At 32.1% G+C, this 23037-nt stretch overlaps 2 protein-coding genes and 1 non-coding gene across 10 annotated transcripts; 1 reads left to right on the forward strand and 2 right to left on the reverse strand.

Annotated features, from left to right (window-relative positions):
• On the reverse strand, positions 1 to 1503 carry LOC137836908 (uncharacterized). Its single transcript, XM_068645688.2, has one exon. The coding sequence runs from the start codon at positions 946 to 948 to the stop codon at positions 220 to 222; it is 729 nt and encodes a 242-aa protein (XP_068501789.1). The 5' UTR covers positions 949 to 1503; the 3' UTR covers positions 1 to 219.
• Positions 1504 to 10544: 9041 nt separating this feature from the next.
• Positions 10545 to 15433, forward strand: LOC137836909 (uncharacterized). Of its 8 annotated transcripts, none has more exons than XR_011085351.2 (5): positions 10563 to 11118; positions 11201 to 11431; positions 11522 to 11730; positions 11841 to 12293; positions 12431 to 15433. It is a non-coding gene; the product is annotated as an uncharacterized LOC137836909 (transcript). The 8 variants fall into 8 exon arrangements; XR_016520304.1 differs by having other exon boundaries at positions 10795 to 11431; positions 11841 to 12022; positions 12151 to 12293; XR_016520308.1 differs by having other exon boundaries at positions 10545 to 11431; positions 11841 to 12238; positions 12415 to 15433.
• Positions 15434 to 17691: 2258 nt separating this feature from the next.
• LOC137836911 (reticulon-like protein B16) lies at positions 17692 to 23016 on the reverse strand. Its single transcript, XM_068645705.2, has 6 exons — positions 22880 to 23016; positions 20320 to 20403; positions 19515 to 19695; positions 19289 to 19430; positions 18846 to 18915; positions 17692 to 18121 (listed from the first exon to the last, which is right to left on the reverse strand). Exons 2-6 carry the CDS (start codon positions 20354 to 20356, stop codon positions 17979 to 17981), a joined length of 573 nt encoding a protein of 190 aa, XP_068501806.1. The 5' UTR covers positions 20357 to 20403; positions 22880 to 23016; the 3' UTR covers positions 17692 to 17978.
• Positions 23017 to 23037: the final 21 nt, after the last annotated feature.

Here is a 23037-nt window from a genome sequence, read left to right on the forward strand (position 1 = left end):
TTAAAATAAAAATGTTTTTTATATTTCCAGGTATAACCAACTAAGTGTGTATGACCCATAGTTCCTTACAACTTATTGCCAAGGGGCTTATTTAAAGACATCCTAAATTCTTACTAGATCAATGAACACAAGGACAACAAGTACACATTCTCTATTTTATCCAATTATCCCTTTCCTTCTTTCCTTCTAATAAATCAAACAGGATTGTTGCAGCTGCTGCTACTTCTTGATCTTTCGATGCTTCCTAGGTCCAGGCACCTCTAACCTTCCAACAGAACATCCACACCTTGCTCGGAGCACAAGAACAGCCCTTCCATTAGGCGGTGCCATCTTCTTGAGCTCAGCCTCCAGCTCCCTATGGTGATCACGGGGCAATTCAAAGAGACCCTTCTTCACTCCACCACTATCTTTCCCGGAATTTGTCGAGGTAGAAGCCGAATTCTTCACACAATCTTCAGTCTCCAACTGAATGTCAAACTCGGCAGCCTTCTTCAGACCCTTGCAATTGGGATTCCCACACCTCCTAGTGGTGCAAGCCACCACACCCCACGTGGCCAATGCAGCACAGACAACACTCAACCCTATGGAAGCATAGATCCATGGTGCCACCGAAACCTCTTCCTTAACCAAAAACACAACAACCTTAATCCCATCATAGCACTTTGTAACCAAAAATTCCATGTAAGGGAAGAACAAAAAGCCACAGGCACAGACAACAGCAATGAACATCACAACATCCACCATGGCCGATCGAGATCGATCACAAAGTGGAATCTGAAGGGAATTCGATGACGCTGAGGATGAAGAACTAGGGATTCTCCGATTCTTCTGAACATGATTGATTTGCCTCGATTTCGAGCCAAAATCCGCAGAACAAATTGAATTCGCCATGGGAGATGATTGATCAACGGACTTGCAGATAGAGATTGAACTATGGAAATATACCATTTCAAAAAAGGACACAAAATCTTGAATCGGAAATTGCCTAATTATTTCCTCTTTTCCTTTTTCAGATCAAACCCGCAATTATTTGAACGAAATCGGATCGACCCACCTCGCCAAAAGTCCAAAAGATTGCAACTTTGGCCCGGAGAAGATCGAAACTTGTCTGTGACCAACCGGGTCAAAATTCACAAAAAGATCATTTTTTTAATTTTCTTAATTTCTTATGCAGGGTAATGAAATTGAATATGTGATTATCTAGAAGAGAGTATTGAAGAAGAAGAAAAAAATTAAAGTTTGGGCTGATGGGGTTTTTGCAGGCTTCAAGGGATTGGTGATGTTGTTGTTGTTATTGCAGAAAGAGTAAGAGAAGATGTTGAAGAAGAAGGATAGAGAGAGGACAATGAAAGAAGAATCATCATTCACTGCTTTATTATCATCATATGAAATCAGCAATCTTCATTTATTTATTTATTTACTTATTTTATTTATTATTACTTGTAAGGAGGGAGATAGATACTAGTTTAAGTTACATGCACTCTAGCCATCATAGTTGAAGGAAAGGACAAGTTTTGATGAAGATGGAAATTGAAATTTATGTGATAAAAGGAGGAAGAGAACACAGATACTTCTCCACAAAGCTATAAAGAATATTTAGCTAATTTTCTTGTAACTTTACTACTTGTATCACTTATTCTTTAATAATTTGTCATTAGATAGTTTTATTTTAAATTCAATCATTGGTAAAAAAATTCCTTTTATAAAAAAATATGTTTATAAATTTTATATTATTTTATATTTGATTTCAATATATTAAAATTTACATAATATATGTTTAAAATATAAAAATATTAACTATTTAACTATTCCAAATATAAGAAAATTACTAAATAAAAATTAATTTTAAAGATTAAAAATAAGTAGTTACTATATTAACTAGATATTATTTTAAAGACTAAAAAAGTTATTAATATTTAAATTAATCTCTATTATTAATAAATAATTTTTAAATTAATAAATAATTTTTAAATTAATATTTATATTTAAATTAATATTTAATTCATTATCAATGTTTTAATTATTAATTTAGAATTTAAATAATTGATAGCTAAAATTTGCTATTAATTTAAAAACTATCTATTAATAATAAAAACTAATTCAGATATTAATAATTTTTTAATAATATTAAGAATAAGCCATTTAGAGTCTATCCTAACAAGAGTTTGTTGGTCTTATCAAGTAACCCGCTATCGAACCGCTATCAGACCACCCATAAGATGTAGTTTCCCGCACGAATTGGAGGGTCTTGGTGTGAGAGAGTATGTTGGAGATCCTACATCAACTAGAAATAAGAACATTTGATAGTATATAAGTGAGTGCAAACCTCACCTTATGAGACAGTTTTATAAAATTCCTAAAAAGTGGAACCTTTACCATTGAACCAATCAAGTTCCAAAAACTTGTGTGTGTTGACATTGAAGATTCATGCAAACTTGATTGAGTTGATTAGATGCTCTAGACCATTTGGATTTGATTATGAATGTGATGAAGAGTTGATATTATGTTGAGTTGTAATTCTTAGGTTTAGGGTATGTTTCGGTGAGAATGTGATGTTTCATCTTGTTATTTTGTGTGCTAAAATTGTTTTCAAAAGGTTTTTACATTATTTCTTTTGGTTTAAATGCACGCCAATAGATTTCAATTGATTGAAAGTAGTTTTACCATGTTAAAATGTTCATAACCTTGTTGGAAACACAAGTACAAGCTTAAATATTTCAATTTATTAAAACAAGGTTTCAACCGGTTTAAATCCTGAAGTTTTTGTTCATAATCAAATTTTTTACGTTTCAACTAATTGAAATACGAATCAATCAATTAAAATCACTAAAGAAGTCAATTCAAGTAATTGCAATTGATTGAATTATAAATCAACTAACTGGAATGTGTTTCGGAACTCAATTTGTTATGTTTCAATTGATTGAAACAAATTTTTAACTTACTGATTTGATTTTACCTGTTCAAGAAAATTGATTTTTCTCTTTTATCTTCAAATAGAGAACTCGAAAAGATTTTCAAATACAACAGTTTTATGCATTAAAATCCTACTTTGTTGTTTGATTTATTTTTTTAACTCTTTTGGAAAATCTCTAAGATCAAGTTTCAAGGGTTGCATTTCATTGTTGTTGGAAAGTCAGCTACCTTTGTTTCTAGATGGAGTTAATCTTTGTACTTATTATCTAGATGATTTTGTTGCAATTTGTTTTCTCTATTGTTGATTGCTCTTGATTAAGGTTACCAATAAGGTTTTCTTGCAATAAGATTTCATAAGAGGTTTAAGAGATCTTGTGGTGTTCAAGATCTTGTATTGTGTTGTATTTCTTGTTTTTTTTTTCTTATAGGGTGTTTGTAAAATCTTGAATTAGTAAATTGACTTAATTGAGGTGATTAAGCAACTAGATATAGCTCTTTTGTGAGACTGAACTAGTGTAATTCTTGATCTTATTCTTTTTCTCTTATTTTTTACAACTTATATAAATTGAATTCATATTGTATGATTATGGAAGATTAAAGAGCATTAAGAATAACATTTCTTGAAGCTAAAAGTGTTTTTTTTTAAATATTTATCAATTCAAAGTAAATTCTTCATTCATTTGAAAAAGTTTCTAAATTTTTTGAAAGTTCAATTGACACACCCTTTTGAACTTAATCCATTTTTTTAATAATGTGTAATGAGTTTTCTATCATTTCAAACTTTTCGAGACTCATCTTTCATAGCTTAGTACCAAAATTCATCCTTTAATGTTTGCGAAGAGATTATCTACTTATCCTTCCCCTTGATATATCCAACTACTATTCTCTTAACATTCTTTCGAAGACATGATAATTGCCAGAAAATATTCAAGAAAAGAAATTAAATAATATTTAAGAGTAAAACCTTCTCTAATATATGATAACCTATGAATGATCAAACAATAATTTATATGGTTGAAGAGTGATGATGAACTATTAATTATTAGTTCGAGTAATAAATTATTTTATTGAAAAAATAATAAATAAAACATTCACATATCAATTTAATTAATAAATAATAAGTTGTAGGGGGTGCATCAATTATTTTGTGACAAACGCCATATAGAACAATTTGCAATCGAATCGCGACCTTCAGAATCCTACGCTATTAACTAGAACGTTATACTCTAATTATCAATTATAACTTGTGACTTAGTGGTAAGTGTTTGACCCAGATTGACACAAGTTAAATTCTCAATGAGACACTTATTGAGGAGGAGATTGTTGTATGTGACATCATTTATTCTTGTGACACAATCAAAGAGTTTGATTCTTAACTGAACAATTGTTGAAAGAAAGATTCTTACAGGATACATGAAGTAGGCCAAACACTTGGACTACTACATTCTTAAGTAGAAAGAGTTCCACCATAACTATCAATTATGTTTAGTTATTATATCAAAAAATATTACAATTTCATATGATTTTTTTAAAAATTAAAATATTATATAATTACACATTGTAAATTAACTTTTTTTTACTGTTAATAATTATATTTGAATAATTGATCAATTTTTATTGTATTTATAATTTTACATTTCTGTCTGAAAAAATAAGTATTTGTGTATTATAATTGTGTATTATTAGCTGTAAGAGTCAAGATTTATTAGGTCAAGTCAATATTCATTAGGTCATTCACAATTAGAAGACAACAAACATTGAGAATATGCTGCAACATCTTTTTTTTTCCCATCTTTGACGTGTAAAAAGCTTTATAGCACTATTATTTTAGGGAGATATTTTCATGAGAAGATTCTACATGAACCATTTAATTTATAAGTTTTGACTTGTTTGGCATTTCTCCTTATTACCATTACTTTTACAAATTGTGTAGAATCAAGAATAGCCTAAAAGTGCTTTTGGACCCACTTTACAAGAAAACAATGATGTCATGATCATAGTATTAAGTATTCATAATCCTATTTATTATTCTATTTATTATTGTATTAAGTAGAGATCAATTGAAGAAAGTGACTCTTTCTTCCCAATTCCACCATATACTTTCTACTTTCTCAACTACAAAACTTGGCCACACTTTTATTTATTTATATCTATATTTTGCTATAGATAATTCAGTTTGAAGTATTAAAATTGTCACATATGACAAAACTATCTCCTAAAAAAAATTAACGTGATTTCGTATTAAAATTTGAACTCAGTTTTACTTAATAAACTAGAAAATTTTAAACTATTTAATGCATTATTTCAATGACTTAATTAACAATATGTTGATACAAAATTGGAGAGGTAATAAGGGATAAATAATGTGTTGAGTCTTTTGTTAACAAAATTATATATTAACAATTCATATAAAAAATATTTATTAAAATAATTTTTAATTTATCATTATCTTATGATTATTATTATAACTGTCAACATTATTATTAGTTTGACTGGTATTGGATGATGTCATTAATGATTCCTTCGATATTAGTAACAACAATGAAGTTAATTACTGTAGTCTTAAAGAAAATTGATCTAATAATTAAAATATTTATAAAGAAATAATTGAGATATCTTAAAATATTAATTGTATTGTATGAATATCTAAATATTTTAATAAAAATCAAATAAAATATTACGGATTTGATATTACACAGATTTCAATAAACATTTAATAAATGTTTTAATCAAGCCTTTTGTTTTTGAAATAAAAGTAATTATTATTTTTTCTCATATTTCGTAATAAAATTATATATTTTCACTTGAGGTGACCTCTCTCTCTTATATGTATATAAATATATAAATGAAAAGAAACTAAACTTTTATTAACGTCTAAAAAAAATTGTCAATAACCTATAGTTGTAATATTAGTACAGTGTATTTACCCTATCTCTAACAATTAGTATTTATAAAAAAATTACAAAATCACTATTAGTAAGATTTTTCTAAAAAAATAAAAAATGAAAAATTATCATATCTGGCTCTATTTTGTATCTTCTCTACAGGTTATTATATTATAGTTTTAGAACATATAAAACAAGTATATATACATATTATCGTATTAAATAGAAATATAAAACAATATATATAAAATATAATTCATAAATATATAATTATTATAAAATTAAAAATCATATTATTAGATAAACATAGCATTACTCAAGTTATTACGCAATTTTATGTAGTGCAAAAGTTACTATATAATCATCCATCTTTTTTATAACTTTAATAAGAAAATAACTATTTTATAACTTTTGTAAATAAAACCTATTTATCACTTTTTATTCACAACAAAAATATTTAATTTACTTGTATACTCACTCAGGCCTTAAGTAACAATTCTATATTTTTATTTATTTTGTCATATAAATATTTTTTGAAAAGTTGGATAAAACATATTTAGACTCATATTTAATGGGTATTTTTTTTATACACCCCCATAAAACTTATTCTGCACTCGTTTTTGGTGATGAAGTTTATTGTACTGAAAGTTAAGCCCATATTTCATACGTAGAATAGTTATACCCAAATTTAGCTTGGATATTTCTTTCTGCACCCGACAAATTTATTCCTGCACCCCATCAATATCTGAAAATACAATTTTATCATTTTTTAAAGAATTATCGAGAATGTGTTTTCTGAAATATATTTTTTAGAAAAAGTTTTCCAGAATAAGACCCGATTAGATGTGATATTTTAATTAGACCATGTGATTAATAAAGCCTTCTTTAACGTCTTCTTATTATCATTTTAGAATTAAATTTTGATAATTAGGAATATTCTAATTTAATAATTCAACTCATAAATTATAATATTTCTAAAATAAAATATATCACTTTAATTAATTAATAATTTATATATATATATCCTATGCAAAATTATATATTTATACGTGCTTCTATATACCTATCAACATATTTTTTTTTTTAGTAAGATTATAACTTTATTACATATTTTAAGGAAAAGGCTAGTCAATTGGCATAACGTACAATGAATTAATATGAATAGATGTTACACATAGATAAATTTTCATAAGTCATGATCTTTGTCATCTAAAGGTTTATTGTATTATTCTAAATATCTTTGCTCCATTGTAGACCAAAAAATGTAACTTGTATTATTGGGAAGAAATGTCTGATAATACAAAAAAGATGATACAAAGTCATAGAAGAAAAAGTTAAAATGATTGATGTGAAAATCTCACACGTAGAGACAAGAAAAGAGAAAACGAAAAGTCTCGAAAGAAATAAGAAAAAAAGAAAGGAAATCTTGGTAACGAAAAACTTTTAGTTACAAAGAGAAGATATTGTATTTATAAAAAAAAATAAAAAGAAGAAAGACGATCTGACGTGACGCGTGAAGGCAAACGAACACACAATAGGTGAACCTTTAGACAATAAGGAGATAGTGTCTACCAGAACAAAAGAAAAACAATTAAATGATTTATCAAAATCATATAGGAGATCATTAGATGATCTAAAGGATCTGTCTAACAAAACCAATAGACGATCCAACTGGATCGTCTAAGCATATCATATAAAAACATATGAAAACATGAAGTTTATTATATATGAGGAAGTCATATATACACGTATGACAATGTGTGTGATGTTTAATTCAAGGTATATGAGCATCGTTTGAATAAAATGTGCTTGTAATTTAAGTAAAAAGAAGAATAAATGGTTATAGAATTCATGGTAAATAAAAACATACAACATCTTAGAATCCTTCTAATCATCGTGGTTCTAGTGTGTATGGTGTTCAAAATGAAGACAGAAAAAACAACTTGGAAGCTTGAAAACATCTATGTGAGAAAACAAAACAAACACAAAACAAAGAGATTATGCATGCTCTTATAAAGTCAGTAAAATAGTTATGCATGCTCATATGTTATCATATAAAATGTTGTAAATAGTTTAAATTGTTTTGAAGAACTCAAACATAAGATTATTCAAAACTAAAACCAGTGAAAGAAGTTCATAGGTAAAATTAGTGGATAATTACCTATGAATAAAAATTATCCACAGCAAACTATCAAATGAGAAGAACTTCTATTTTTCATTTCGTAAGGTGTAGGAAATGTTTAGCCTAGGAAACAAGAAAAGGAAACAATAAAGAAAGAAAACATTTTTATTATAGGACTTTATATATATATATAATTGTTTTATTTTTATTTTGATTGGTGTCTATGGTTTCTCTTTTTTTCGCTTTAATTGGTTTTGTTTATAATTTATTTGACAGGATTAGTTGAGTAGTGAAAGTGTTGGATTGTATGATTATCTTAATTTTTATTTTAATGGATTGGATTATTCTTAAAATTCATAATGGTTCATAAGTATATATTATTTTTTCTTATGAATATATATATATATATATTATAAAACTTACCTAAATAATAAATCAAAATAAAAATATAAATAGATTGTTAATGGTTAAATAATAAAATTAAAAATTGATTGGTTGAATTGTATTTATACCCATATACAGCCTGAAAAATTATATTCATAAACCTTCCATCCCAATAATAAACGCGAGAAAAAAACATAAAAGTAAACTAATTAATATATTTAAACTGAAACCACCTTTTATTTATAAAATACAAAGAATTCCTTAAATCTAAAAGAAATATTAAAAGTAAAATAATAGTTTTAAAATATTGAAATCAGAAATTAGAAAGAGTTACGCAATAAAAAGCAATTAGTTCAGGTGAAACATTCATAATGATTATTGTTTTTAACCCTGGAAGAAAGAAAACCCTAAAAAGCTCCACCAAGAATCGTGTTCCTATGTGGAAAAATCGATGGGTGGAAAGGACTTGGAATTGAACGACGAGTTGCAGGTGGAGTTCATAGTTGACGCAGGAATTGTGAAGGATTGTGAGTTGAGTTTGCCCTATGGGGTGCAATTGAGCAATGACAAGTGGAACCTGTTCTTGCCATGGCTAGGGTTTGAAGAAACCCTAATAGGGTTCTTGAAGGAGGGAGAAGATGTGAGAGAGGGGATTGAAGTGAAGGTGTACGACAAAGGTGGGCATGAATTTCAAATGATGCTGAAGAAATGGGTGAAAGACTCAAACCAGTTCTATGTGTTAAACAGAGGATGGTTCAGTTTTTGTAACCAACACTGTTTGGAACAAGACGATCTCATAGCTCTGCGTGTGTTTCGCCATGCCATAACAGACATCTTATCTTTCGTTGTTACTTTCAGAAGAATGAGGTAACAAAACATGTTATCTTTCTTCCTTTTTCAGATTTCACATCTTCTACTTTATTCTATTCGTTTCCTTCTTCATCATAACATGCCAAACATTCTTGCAAATGGATTCAGTCAAATCACTATAGCTTTTCTTGTTGATTTTTTTTTTCTTATGATAATAGTAATAATATAACTGTTATTATATTATGTTACTGAGTTTCTTTTAGTCAGATCATACAATATTGGTTATATTTAAATGAGAGTTAAAGGAAAAGATAGTGAGTAATTTTATTGGGCATTAGAAATTTTATTGGTAAATCAAATTATGGGGAGATTTTATTTTATAGAAAATTATTAAATAAAAATCAATTTTAAAAAAATATTATATTAATTAGATTAGATATTATTTTAGTATTTAAAATAATTTTTATTATTGATAAATTATTTTTAAATTAATATCTTAGAATCTAAATAACTTTTTAAGTCTCTAAACTATAATTTAGTAAATATAACAATTTTTTAATAGCAAACCGTGTATCATAAATAATATATATGACTTATTGGTCAAAATTTAATATTTTTTAATTTCTACATTATTTTTTGTAAAAATTATTTTTGCACTCCATTTTTATTTAAACTTTATATGTTACGTTGTGAGTATAGGGAAGTAGAACACAAGGGGAAAAAAGGTTAAAGGAAGAACTAACTAAGATAAGAAAAAACTATAATATCATTCTTTTCTCTTGACTACCATTAAGGCCATTATATTGTTTTTGCTAGTTGGTCTATAAGAGACAGATGTACCCTTGTAACAGAAAGCATAATAGAAATATATTCTTCCTACTCTAAAGTGACAACTCATTGCTTTCAGATGTAATATCTAAATCTGATGGGTTTTATTTTATTTCTAATGGGCCTTGCTTTCTTGGGTTGTCTATCAACTGTCTCTTCCTCTAATAAAACCTTGTCCTCAAAGTTGAGACATGGAATTACAGAAGTGGATGGGATCTCTTGGGTCGTGAGAGGGAGTGGGGATTGTGTGGCATAATGGGCTGGATGGGTTACGAATTGTTGATTTGGACTAGGGTCTGTGGTGTGAGATGGAGCCACTCTTTTGGGTTGGAATGAAATGGAAATGTTGGACTTTAGTGTAGTGGGCTTGGTACCGTGTGAGTCTAGAACCTTTTGGCTAGTGGGAGAGTTATTTGACTAGCTTACAGTTGGCTGTGAATTTGAAAAAGCATGGTGCGGTGAGCGATTTACAGCTGGAGTGACATTGGAAAATGGAGTGTCACGTGTTGGTTGGGAATGTGAAAAGGCATGGTTAGGTGAATGCATGCTTTGCTGCTAGATGGCAATTTGAAAGGGGTAGTTTTGGTGAGTGGATTCCAATTGGATGAGTATTGGAAAATGGAGTGTCACGTGCTAGTTCGAAATGTGAAAAGGCATGGTTAGGTGAATGTTTTGCTGCTGGATGGGAATTTGAAAGGGGTAGTTTTGGTGAGTGGGTTACAATTGGATGGGCTTGGGGAAGTGCAAGGTCACGTGCAGATGACGATGGTGACAGTTTAAGTGGAGCGTGAACTGTTGATGGGTGCCACGTGTCTGCAGATGCGGATTTCGTGAGAGTGTTAGGTGGGTTTGTGTTTAATGAGTTAAAAGGGATATTGGAAGTCTCAGAATGTAAAGTAAGGTTTGGGAAGAGAGTTAGGAGGTCGTGGGTTGGTACGGGTGGGTACTTTGGTTCGAGAGGGAAATGGAAATCCGAAGGAGGAGTTGAATCATGATACAGTTTTAATAGAAAAATGTGGAAGACTGGATGAATACGTGATGACGGAGGGAGGAAAAGTTCATATACCACTTCACCGATGCGGCGTTTAATGCGATAGGGACCAAAGAATCTTTGTCCAAGCTTATTGTGAGCTTTGGAAGAGAGTGATGTTTGACGATAAGTTTGGCATTGGAGAAGTACCCAGTCATTTTCCTTGAAATTGTAGTTGAGTCTTGATTTGTTTTCTGATTCGGTCATTTGTTGTTGTGTTGTTTTTAGCGTGGCTTTTAACTGGTGGAGCATTCGTGTGCGATCATGTGGTGTGATATCCAAAGTGGGTTTTTGGGTTATTCCTGGGACATAATCTGGAATGGAGGGAGGCGATCGTCCATACAGGGCCTGGAAGGGTGTAGTTTTGATGGCTGAGTGGTATGAGGAGTTGTACCAAAACTTTGCAAGGTGGAGATAACGATACCATGTTCGGGGATTTCCGTTGGTAAAGCACCTGAGGTAAGCTTCTAAACAACAATTTATAACTTCGATTTGACCATCAGTTTGTGGGTGATAAACCATACTGAACTTTAATTTCGTGTCTTGCAGATGGAACAACTCCTTCCAAAAATGGCTTTGGAACACTGGATCACAGTCTGAAATGATGGATTTAGGGACTCCATGTAATCTGCAAATTTCAACAGAAAAGAGGTTAGCTAAATGGGTGGTCGCGAAGGACATGGGTAGGGCAATGAAGTGGGCTGATTTGGAAAGCCTGTCAAAGACAACCCATATGACCATGTGCCCAAAAGATGAAGGTAGGTGCGTGATGAAATTTGTAATTAGTTCTTCCCACAGTTAGGTTGGTATGGGTATGGGTTGGAGTAGGCCAAAAGGTTTTTGATGTAAGGATTTGTTTTATTGGCAGGGAAGGCATTTATTGATATACTTTTTGGTGTCACGGTACATACCGGGCCAAAAACAGGAGGTTGCGAGCCTGGCCTTGGTGGCCTTGATGCCTGAGTGGCCAGCGGTGGGAGAGGCATGGAATTCATGGAGTATGACAGACCAAATTTGTTTAATGGAAGGAACGTACAATCGTTGACCATGGTATAAAAGGTCATGTTAAAAACTATAATTGGTGTTAAGTAATGAAGTTAATCTGTGAACCTCTTCTTCTCCCCTTTTCGTCATGTAATAATCTTGTAATTCCTTGAACATGTTCGAAACTGATGAAGATATGGAAAAAATGAGAGATTGGGGTGGCCGGGACAAGAAATCTGCAGCTTGATTTTGGCAATCTGGGTGGTATCGGATGTCAAAACTGTATCCTAGCAACTTGGTAGTCCACTTTTGTTGTTTCGATGTGTGTTATGCATTGGTGAGTAACCCCTTTAGACTTTGTTGGTCTGTTATTACTGTGAAATGCGTACCTATGAGATAATGACGTTGCTTTTTGACTGCTTTTTGTTATAGCTAGCATTTCCTTAACATATACTGAGCTAGCTTGCATTTTAGGACAAAGTTTCTTGCTGAAGAAAGGAATGGGGTGACCTTCTTGGGAAAGCACAACGCCAATTGCTATGTTGGAAACGTCAGTCTTAATCATGAATGGTATGAAAAAAATTTGGAAGACTCAACACCGGAGCTATAGTTAGAATTTTTTTTCAATTTTGTAAAGGCCTCCTCTGCATTTGTATTCCATGTAAATATTGATGATTTGAGTAAATTCGTGAGTGGCGAGGCAAGAGTGACATAACTGCAGATGAACTTCCAATAAAATCCTGTAATACCCAGAAACGCACGTAGGGTAGTAAGGGATGTAGGTTTAGGCTAAAGTATGATAACTTGGATTTTATCTGGATCTGGAGCCACTGTGCCATCTTCCAATAGATGGCCTAGATATGAGACTGGTGGTGGCAAACACACATTTTGATTCCTTAACAAAAAAATTATGAGTGTCTAATAATCGAAGGATCAATGTGAGGTGGCGAATATGTTCTTGCATGGAGTTGTTGTAAATGAGAATGTAATAAAAAAAGTAGGACAAAGTGTCGTAGGTGGGACCTGAGTAAATCATTCATGGTTGCCTGGAAGGTAGATGGGGCATTACCAAGGTCAAAAGGCATCATTAGGAACTTGTAGTGGCCATCAAAAGTTCTAAAAGCGGTATTGTGGCAATCTGTAGGACTAATTCGAATCTAATGGTAACTTGAACGTAGGTCAATTTTGGTGAAAACCTTGGCAGTGGTTAATTCGTCTAACAATTCATCAATAGTTGGGATAGGAAAAAAATCTTTAACAATAATGGCGTTTAGACCTCTATAATCCACACAAAAATGTCAGGTTCCATCTTTCTTTTTTATGAGGATAACTGGGGATGTAAAAGGGCTTGTGTTGGGGCAGATAATGCCTTCTTTTAGCATTTCGTGAATGAGGGAAGTCATAATGTGCTTGTGAGCGTGTGGGTAGTGGTAGGGTTTAATGTTAACTGGGATAGATTGGGGAAGAAGGGAAATATGATGGTTGTGGGGTCTGGGGGGGTGGTAGTCCATGGGGAGAAGAGAAAATTGAACTATATATTTTCAAAAGAGTGGATATAACTGGAGGGTTAGATAATTTGGCTGGGGTGGATGGTGATGGCAGAGGGAAAATAATGAGGAGGTGTAGAGAATAAATGGCATCTATGTGTAACAGGTGGCAAAGATGAGTGAAAGAAGCTTGACGGCATAGAAGATTTGTGGTGCCGTGTAGGGTAATGGGTAACCCATTGTGGGTAAACGATAGTTGCGGCTTAGAAAAATCAGCCATTAAGGGGCCAATGAGTGCAACCAGTCCATATCCAGGACAACATCAACACCTTCAATGGGTAAGAGGTAAAAGGAAATGGGAAAAGTGTAGGTATGTATAGAAACTAGGACATCTAGGCAAAAAGAGAAACACTAAATTTTGTTGCCATTGCCAATCATAACTGAGAAAGGGGTGATAGGAATGGTGCAAAGTTGGAGGTGAGGGGCCAAAAGGGGTTGAACAATGTTATGGGAACTGCCTGTATCTATGAGAATGGTAATAGGAAGATGACCAATGTAGCCATCAAAGGTAAAAGTGTGGGTTGAGGGAGTTCCGCATAAGGCTTGGAAGGAGAGGTGAATGTGTGTAGGTGTACCTATGGGCGGGTCATTGAAAGTGTAGGATAGTCTTCTATAGTGTTTTCTACCGAGGAATCGTCACTTAGTAAGAGAAGAAAACAATAGGTGGTGCATTTATGCCCTGGAAAAAATATTTCATCATAGTTATAACACAAACCAACGACTCTACTCTCTTGAAGTTGGGCTGATGTGAGTTTTTTTATACGGATGGAATGGGTTGCATGTGGAGGTATAGTGGGGGACAAAGAGGAACGTGGTGGTGGTAATAAATGGTTGAATGGTTGGGGTAAAGTATGGGAAAAACGAAAAGACCGTTTGGAATCCTAGATTTTAGATTCTAAAAGCTTGGCTAGGCCCATGGCTTGGGTGATGGAAATGGGTTGCAAAACTACAATTTCTCTTTGAATTTTCGGAAGTAGGCCAAATATAAAACAATTAAGTATCATCTCCGGATTTAAGCCAATCACCCGGTTGCAAAGTTTCTCAAAAGTTTTTTGATATTCCACAATTGTGGTGTTTTTACGTAGCTTAAACAACTCGGCCTGATGATTAGCATATGTTAAAGGCCAAAAGTGAAGTTCCAGGGCACGACTAAAAGAAATCCAATCAGTAAGTTGATGATTTTGGTACATGCACTTAAACCAACTGAGTGCATCACCTCTCATGTAAAAGGCAACCATATTCAATCGAGCATCCCAAGGAATATTGTAAAATTGAAAAAATTGGTCAGCTTGGAATAACCAGTCCAAAGGGTCAATGCCATCAAAGAAAGATAGTTGTATTTTTGGTGGGCGTATAGGAGAAAAAGAAGTGGGGGGAATGGTTGTAGTTGTTGTAGTAGTGTAGGCTGTGTGGTTGTTGTTCCCGGGAGTGGAATAAAGGAAGTGACATCCATGGAAAATTGGTTAAAATGAGAAGTAGGGTTCATATAGGATGGATGTGTGGTGGTCTGTGAGTACAAGGTGGGAAAAAGGCTAGTGAGGGTGAGTATATCATGTTTGGATTCCCAGACAGATTGTCGGGACTCCAGATCTCTTTGGAGAGCCAAGTGGTTTTCTTGTGTGGTGTGTAGTTCATGTTGAAGGTTGACTAGTTTGTCAAGGATGGCTTGGAGGGTATCCTCCATATCTTTGGTTGGTTTGGGAGACATGTAGGGAGCTCAATAAAAGCACCAAAATGTTACGTTGTGAGTATAGGAAAGCAGAACACATGGGGAAAAAGAACTAACCAAGATAAGAAAAAGCTATAATATCATTCTCCCCTCTTGACAAACCATCAAGGTCATTATATTGTTTTTGCTAGTTGGTCTATAAGAAACAATTGTACCCTTATAACAAAAAGAATAACAAAAATATATTCTTCCTACTCTAAAGTGATAGCTCAATACTTCTAGATGTAATCTCTATATCTAATGGGTTTTATTTTGTTTCTAATGGGTCTTGCTTTCTTAGACTGTCTATCATTATATCTTTCATGTTTAATATTTTAAAAATTGAAATAAAGTTGGATGAACTTTTATCATAAATATAAATATCATTAGTATTAACTTTTAACTCATATGTAATTTATATATATATATAAGATTATTTTTGTTCCGACCTCAAGTCCGTTGGGCAGTATCGCTAAGGTCAATCACCGCATCCGAAGTATTGTTCGCTTTGGAGGTCGGTGCTCCGTCACGGTTTTGTCCTTAAAAGGCATCTCGGTGGGTTGAGGGATGATGGAGTATATAAACTGCCATTGGCCTCAACTCCTGAGCGATGCGGGACTATATTGGCATATGAGAACAAGCCCCCCAGTCAAGGTCTAAGGGGAGTGGATCCCCCTAGTTGAGGGGCTAAGGAGCCTCTTCGGGCCCACGGTGGGCGCCAATGTTCCGACCTCAAGTTCGTTGGGCAGCATCGCTAAGGTCAATCACTGCATCCGAAGTATTGTTCGCTTTGGAGGTCGGTGCTCCTTCACGGTTTTGTCCTAAACAGACGCCTCAGTGAGTTGAGGGAGGAGGAAGTATATAAACTGCCCTTGACCTCGACTCCTAAGCGATGTGGAACTATATTGGCATACGGGAACCATCAATTTTTGTTGAAGAAACTAACATAGAACACCTCCTATAAATTAGTCTACTAACTAGTGAAAAAATTGATTTCACCTTTAGAAAAATGAAAGGGTTTATGCAAAAATTTATGAAAAGATATAAAATTATAAGATTTTATTTCAACTTAAAAATTGAAGATAATAAATTTGAGCATTTTTTTTATATTATTTATTATCTTATTTCTATTTAATTTAGAACTTTTAACCACTTGTATTCCCAATTTTGATTAAAAAAATTGAATAGCAGCCAAAGATGGAATGAAGTGAGGGTCCAAGTGAATGTTGTTCAACCAAATTGCAAATTTTTGCTTCTTTGAAGAAAAGTGAGAACATGGTTTTTGAGGATGTAGTAAGTACTCTTGATGTTTTCTTGATCCATAATAAGGCAACAAAGAATAGTAGGGTTTCTCTTGGGAAAGTATAGGGAATGGAAAGAGGAATATGCCTAAGAAGGTAAGGGAAGAGCAAAAGAAATTTTTGTGGGCCAATTCTTCACCTAACTTCTTCATTCTACAATTTAAAATATAATTTATTTTGGATTTACAATTCACAATACAAAACAAATTTATATTTTAAATAATCTAAAAATAGCACAAATTAAAATTTATATTTTTAATTGTAAAATCTGAAATACAAATTTATATTTTTAGATTATATAATTTGAAATATAAATTTTGTATTCCTAATTCTATAATCTAAAATGTAAAATTTTATATTTCAAATTATAAATTAAAATTTGGAATGAAAAATTTCGGTATATTTTAAAACATGGAAGTGTGATATGAAACTATGGAAGTGCAATAAGAATTTGCCAAGTTTCTGTTATGTGCATACTGTCTAAGACAATGAGCCTGAGCCACCAAATGTGATTCAGATTTGGACATCTAAGAAAGTTCTAGTAATACATTTTTTTTAATACATGTTTACTAAATACCTATTATTGATTAAAATTACGAAAATTTGTGAAATTATTAATGAGACTTGTTATATAAAAACTTAAAATTACAAAATTTAGTAGTAATTTAGTAGGCTACAAAGAAGATTCAATTTTGTTAAAGTTAGCAGTAAGCAGTATTGTTATTTTGGTATTTTTTTTATTGGAGGGTAGCATTATAATTTTAAAATTTTCTTGTTTGTTTGTTAAGAAATTACAAGTTTCAGTTTTTCCATAAGACGCTATCCAGAACTCATGGAAATATATTTCATAACATACATTTTGGAATAACATACTTTTTTGTGGAATAAGATGAGATTTCCGAAAATTTCAGAAAACACTTTGTAAAATAATATTTTCAGAATAAATTTTGTAGAACATATATAATATTTTTCATAATGCATTTTTTAGAAGGAGTTTTTTTTTTCACTTTTCTTACTTTGCAGCATTCTCTTTATTTTCTTCTTCTGCTGTAATAATGGTGCAACAATGGTAGATTAACAAATTATATGATGTTAATGAAGTGACTAACATTTTATAAACCCAGTTAAAAAACATACATATCTGGCATTGAAAAGTAAGAAGCTTCACATAACAACATATAATGACAATGTGCAACTCCTATAAAATTTTCAACAAGGTTTTCACAAAAACATCACCAAATTTTACATCAAAGTACTCCAACTATGTACACAAAAGTTTCCAATTTTTCTATCAGAAGTCAGAAGAATGAAAACTGCCACTAGTTGACATGATCAGACAACAACCTAAGCTACAAGCTGTCTCCTACACAAGGCCAATTTTGTACGATTCTAAACAACACAACAAACAACAAAATGGAATGGTTTATTTCACAATGAACATGAATTGGGTTGGAAGACCTTGGAAATCAAGAGTCTTTTTCCTGTGGTGTATTTCTATCTACTATTCTATAACGTCTTGGAAGTTTGCGGTTTATAACTCCACAACATTTATCTACATAACCTCCATACTTGCGGTACAATACAGGGATGGTAATCATAAGAAGGGTTCCTGTCACCATTAAAGAGGAAGAAATGTGAATATATAAGAAAGATTAACAAAGGGTAATGTATGCAATAAAAGTTTTTTCTAAGATAGACCAATTTGTTTTCTAAGATGAGTATGTTAGAAAGTTACACATGGGTGTATTTTAAGATCTACTGTAATTATAGTTTGCTAACACACTCACTAAAAAAAAAAGTGAGTACACACACACTTCTATTTTGTAGGAGTAAGTTAGCAAACTATATTCGATTGTATTTTTAAGATCTATTGTAGTTATAGTTTGTGAATGTACTCCTAAAATGTAAGTATACATTAGCAGATCCTATAAGCATTGGCTAATATACACCACTTGTTTTTGTAAAAGGATTATGTTAGCAAATAACACTCAAGCATATTTTCAGAACTTACTACTAAAAACAGACGTGAGATGTTCAATATAATTGGCTGTCAAAATGGCTTTTCAGTACACAAAACATCCAATGTATGTGTGTACAGTGATATGAAGGTAAAAAAGTTCAAAAGCACATACAACGAAGGATTACAGTACATTGCATAGAGCTGGATATAAATGACCTTCAACACAACCCACCAAAAACCAAACAAAAGATAAAGCAGTGAAAGGAAAGCCGAGCATCAAGTGAAACATCCAAAAATGATATATTACTGAATTTACTATCGATCAATGAAAAGGGATGGTTTCAGCGAGAGACATCACAAATTGAAAGCATACCAATATATGCGAGAGTAAAGAAGGAAAAGACGCTGCCAATGACAGACAAGAGCCACAGACAAATAACCACCTGTCAAGTAGACAATATACACTGAATTATCTCAGTTAATTTTCCATCAAGTCATACAAAATATTGATAATTACCATAATCTCATTTCTAATTCTAGGTGCAAAAATCACGTTGCTAAAGAAAAGAAAAAACTCAAGCCCACAGATAGTACTGAAACAAATGATACATTTGAAGGAGTTGCTTCAACAGAGCAAGTTCAAGGAAGGTAGTGACTATTGACAGCATGTTTGATAAGGCCATTGCCAAATTATGAGTAATCCTAATAGCATACAAAACCTAAAAATATCTTTAGAAAAAGAAATTCTAATTATTTACTTAGGTCACACTTCCCCAAGCCACAGTACTAAAAGGCTGTAAAATGAAACATACTAACCTTGAAAAAAATTATAAAATCCTTGCCAATAGTGATGTCATTGGCTATAAGAAGAGCATTATTGATTTTGACCCGAAAGGAAGCTGCTGCATTATTAACCATCTCCTCTGACACAACTAGTTCAGGTAATGTTGGTGGTTGTCTGCATGAGAAGAAAAGGATACAAATGACAGTTCTAAAGTTGAAAACGATAAAAAAAAATACAATTAAAGGATGGCAGTCATACTTATTTCTAAGGACGGCATAGTTAGCACGCAGAAACAACAGTATGATCAAAAACAGTAAGACATCTGAAGAAATTGTTAAAAATGGTAAGTTGGTCCACTCAAACACGATCCAGGCAACTGTGGCAACAACAATAACACCCAAGGAAACCTGCCACTTCTTCCACATTAGAACATCAGCAACTACAAAACAGACAAAGGAAAGCAAACATCAGAACTAGTAGAACCATATTGAGCCCATAACAAAAAACTGCAGCAATCAAAATTATGCCCTTCAGCGTTTTATCTCTGTTTGAAAAGATAGAGTTCAATTTATTAAAAGGTATCATTAACTGGTTTGAGCACGTGGGAAAGAAATCAAAAATGTCAACTCAAAACAATTCTCAATTCCTCAGAACAATTAATATTACACCAAGTTGACCAACACAAAAGAAGAAAAGAATATGCAGACAGAAAAAAGAAAGAAAAATCATACACTAATCAAAGAACCCATACATAAGAAAGGTTTAGGGTTTAGGATTTAGGGTTTAGAAAGAAACAGTTCAAGGCGATTATTTTCACTACAATATCAAGGCTTTTGAAGTCTCCACAATCACAATTGTGGACACATCAGTCACACTAAACCACAATAACAAGGATCATGACAATACTGTGACCACAACTTAAAACCTTGGATTCAATAGCCATCAAAATGGGGAAGTTCATGTGTGTGCGTGTGTCCAATTATCAAAATCTCCACTTGAATGAACACATCATAAACCAGACAATCTGTGAACATGAATCAGAAGCCAGAAAATTACAACATACCAAAGGCAGTAGGAAGCTGAGATTCTGATTCAGACATTAAACTGAACTCCAAAACTTAAGTCCTACCAAGCAGATACCCCAGATCTGGAAATAATCAAACATATTAGACAGATATATAATAATAAGAAAGCATGAAAATCATTCTTCAGAATTCAGTCACCTCCACTCATAAACCAACAAGTCAACAGAATCACAACAATACCCATGCACTTGAAGAAAAAAACTGGCACAAGTCTGACTCTGTGGATGGTGCAATCACACAAAACATCACATAAAGAAAAAAAGGACTAAAATTACTAAGATCATATTCACAGCCAGCCCAAAAACTAATATAGTAACTAACCATGAGAATTATCCCAGCTAGAAACTATATGACCATTGAAAACCTAAATCATAATCCATTTCCAGTTAGCAAATATCACAATAAAAATAGCAACAACAAATGTTAAATATTAAAAAAACCAGAATTTCAAACCGGTTACACAGTTTCTACCACAAAGATCCAAGGAAAGCCAATTGAAATTCTATGTCATGCCAAGAATGCAATGAGGAGAATTAAAAGATTGAAGCTTGAATCAAATACTATAGTAATAGTATGTTTTTAAAATTATTTAAATTATTGTTCATCTTTGAAAACTTATTTGAATGATTTATTAGGAGACCCTTCTAATTAATTATCATTCAGAATTGGTTAAATTAATATGTCAAAGTTGTGACTTTTTGGAAAATTCTCAAATCTATGCCAAAGTAGTGCAAGTAGCTTAGTGGCAGCCCATCCTGCTCAACTTCTCCTTTTATGAAGGCCATTTTGTTCTTCTGAAATGGATAAACGTAGGGTAAGAACCTACAGTGAGTCAAACCAACAACTTTTCCTGCCATAATGTAATGTGAAGGACTTCTTATGCTCCATGCAATGAACAAAGGCAAACCTACCATGAGTACCCAAACCGGACAACAAAACATAAGCAGGAAAGTAATTAATAATCCACATCAAAGCTGCTTTCTTCATATAAAATTTGCTTCCTTGAAACATCATGTCAAAACACCACCCCATAACTTCTTTAGATAGACAATAAATAAAAGGCTCTAAATAAACATCAATACTGGCCTTTGGATAAGATGGACTTGGTATAAGGCAACACAAAAACATACTAGCTTTTGACATGCACATTTCATGTGGAAGATTGTATATATACGGTAACAGTTACAGGCCAATAAAAATAAAGTGAAGAAGATGCCTTGATATATAGATTAAACCCATGAGAACATAAACCAAGTCTTACATTGCCTAGATCTATAGAAACATCTAGATGTACTAGATCAAAGTGCTTACAAGCTATGCCATCATATGGATGGCATAAGACTCGTGAAGTTCTTTTCTTTTCATGGTGCCATGCCATGTCATTTGTCCTGCAATTTGAAACAATGCAGACATTCTTTGTAACCTTAGGATTATAGGCAAATAGAAAATTGCCTTAATTGAAACTTCTTTTTTGTTACATGTTTCAGTATTGAAGTCATGCTTGGCTTGTGACAAATTTGATTTAACTAACTTTCCATCTTGTTTTCCAAAAGTCGTTGTCATAAAACATACAACCATCTATACACAATCAACCCTCTTAGCTTCCAATCCTAGCTTTGATACTAATATTATGGGTGTCACGTCCAAAAGCATTTGGTTAATAAAATCTAAGCATTGATCAAGAATGTTCCTATTGGACTTGCAAGATAAAAGCATGATGCATATAAGTCCTTTTGTATTAAATACAAAGCAAAGTTCACTGACTGGTAGGTTCCAAATTAAAAAATTTCATGTAAATGGGTCCTTGAAAAATTCATATGCTTGCACTAAGTCCCTTTGTATCAAATACAAAGAAAAGTTTGTGTCTGCATATCAAGTATTAAATACAGATAAAGGACTTACATGTAAGCAGATAAGTTTTTCAATGATTCATTTATATGAAAATTTTAATGAGTAACAGTCAGCGAACTCATCTTTTAGGGAACAATTGAGTATTTACTCTATTCTTTGTTTGAACCAAAGACAAAAAAATTATTTTGACAAAATAAAATTCAGAAGTAAAATAATAAGAGTGGATGATCCATATTTATACATCTTGAGATCATGTGCCAATTTTTGAAATAAGATTTTTTTTTAAAATCACATATTTAAGAAGATAAGATTTGCTTATTAAAATAAGTTGAAAACTACTTATTTTTAAAATAAACAGATTAGACAAACACGTTAAAAAAAAAAGCATAAATTTGTTTTTTTACAAAAAAAAACATAAATTTGATTTTTTACAAAAAAATACTTTAAAAATAAAAAACTGACCAGATATCTGTATTTAAGAAGTACTTTCTCTTCTCCCAAAGAAATTAGAAATTAAATATATAATGAAGTTAATCAAATCAAGAAATTCATGTGAGAAATACTTGGTATTGGTCAAGCTTTTTCACTTTTGGTCCAACATTCAAACCTACTAAGTTCGTTTAGATAAGCCACCAAATTTGTATTGGGAAACCTTAAAATGGAGTTGATTTCAAGATATACAGATACCTTCAAAACACCATAGTGACAATTTTGTTGTAAATATATGTCCATGTTTGATTGACATTCTCAAACTAAAATGATATCCTTAAGCTCCCAACTCATGCAAATTGATTTGAAGTTCTTTTACGCTCCACAAAACACACCATGTAGACTTCAAACAAACA

The sequence above is a fragment of the Phaseolus vulgaris genome, chromosome 4 (genome assembly GCF_051622355.1).
Source record: "Phaseolus vulgaris cultivar YP4 chromosome 4, ASM5162235v1, whole genome shotgun sequence".
NCBI classification, from domain to species: Eukaryota; Viridiplantae; Streptophyta; class Magnoliopsida; order Fabales; family Fabaceae; genus Phaseolus; species Phaseolus vulgaris.

Bases quoted from the DNA above. Each gene is read 5' to 3' on its own strand.
- LOC137836908 (XM_068645688.2), bottom strand. From the start codon at position 948: ATGGTATATTTCCATAGTTCAATCTCTATCTGCAAGTCCGTTGATCAA.
- LOC137836911 (XM_068645705.2), bottom strand. From the start codon at position 20,356: ATGTCTGAATCAGAATCTCAGCTTCCTACTGCCTTTG. The intron at 19,431-19,514 runs GTATGACTGCCA...CTTCTCATGCAG, and splicing joins TATGCCGTCCTTAGAAATAA to ACAACCACCAACATTACCTG. The intron at 18,916-19,288 runs GTTAGTATGTTT...TCTACTTGACAG, and splicing joins ATTTTATAATTTTTTTCAAG to GTGGTTATTTGTCTGTGGCT.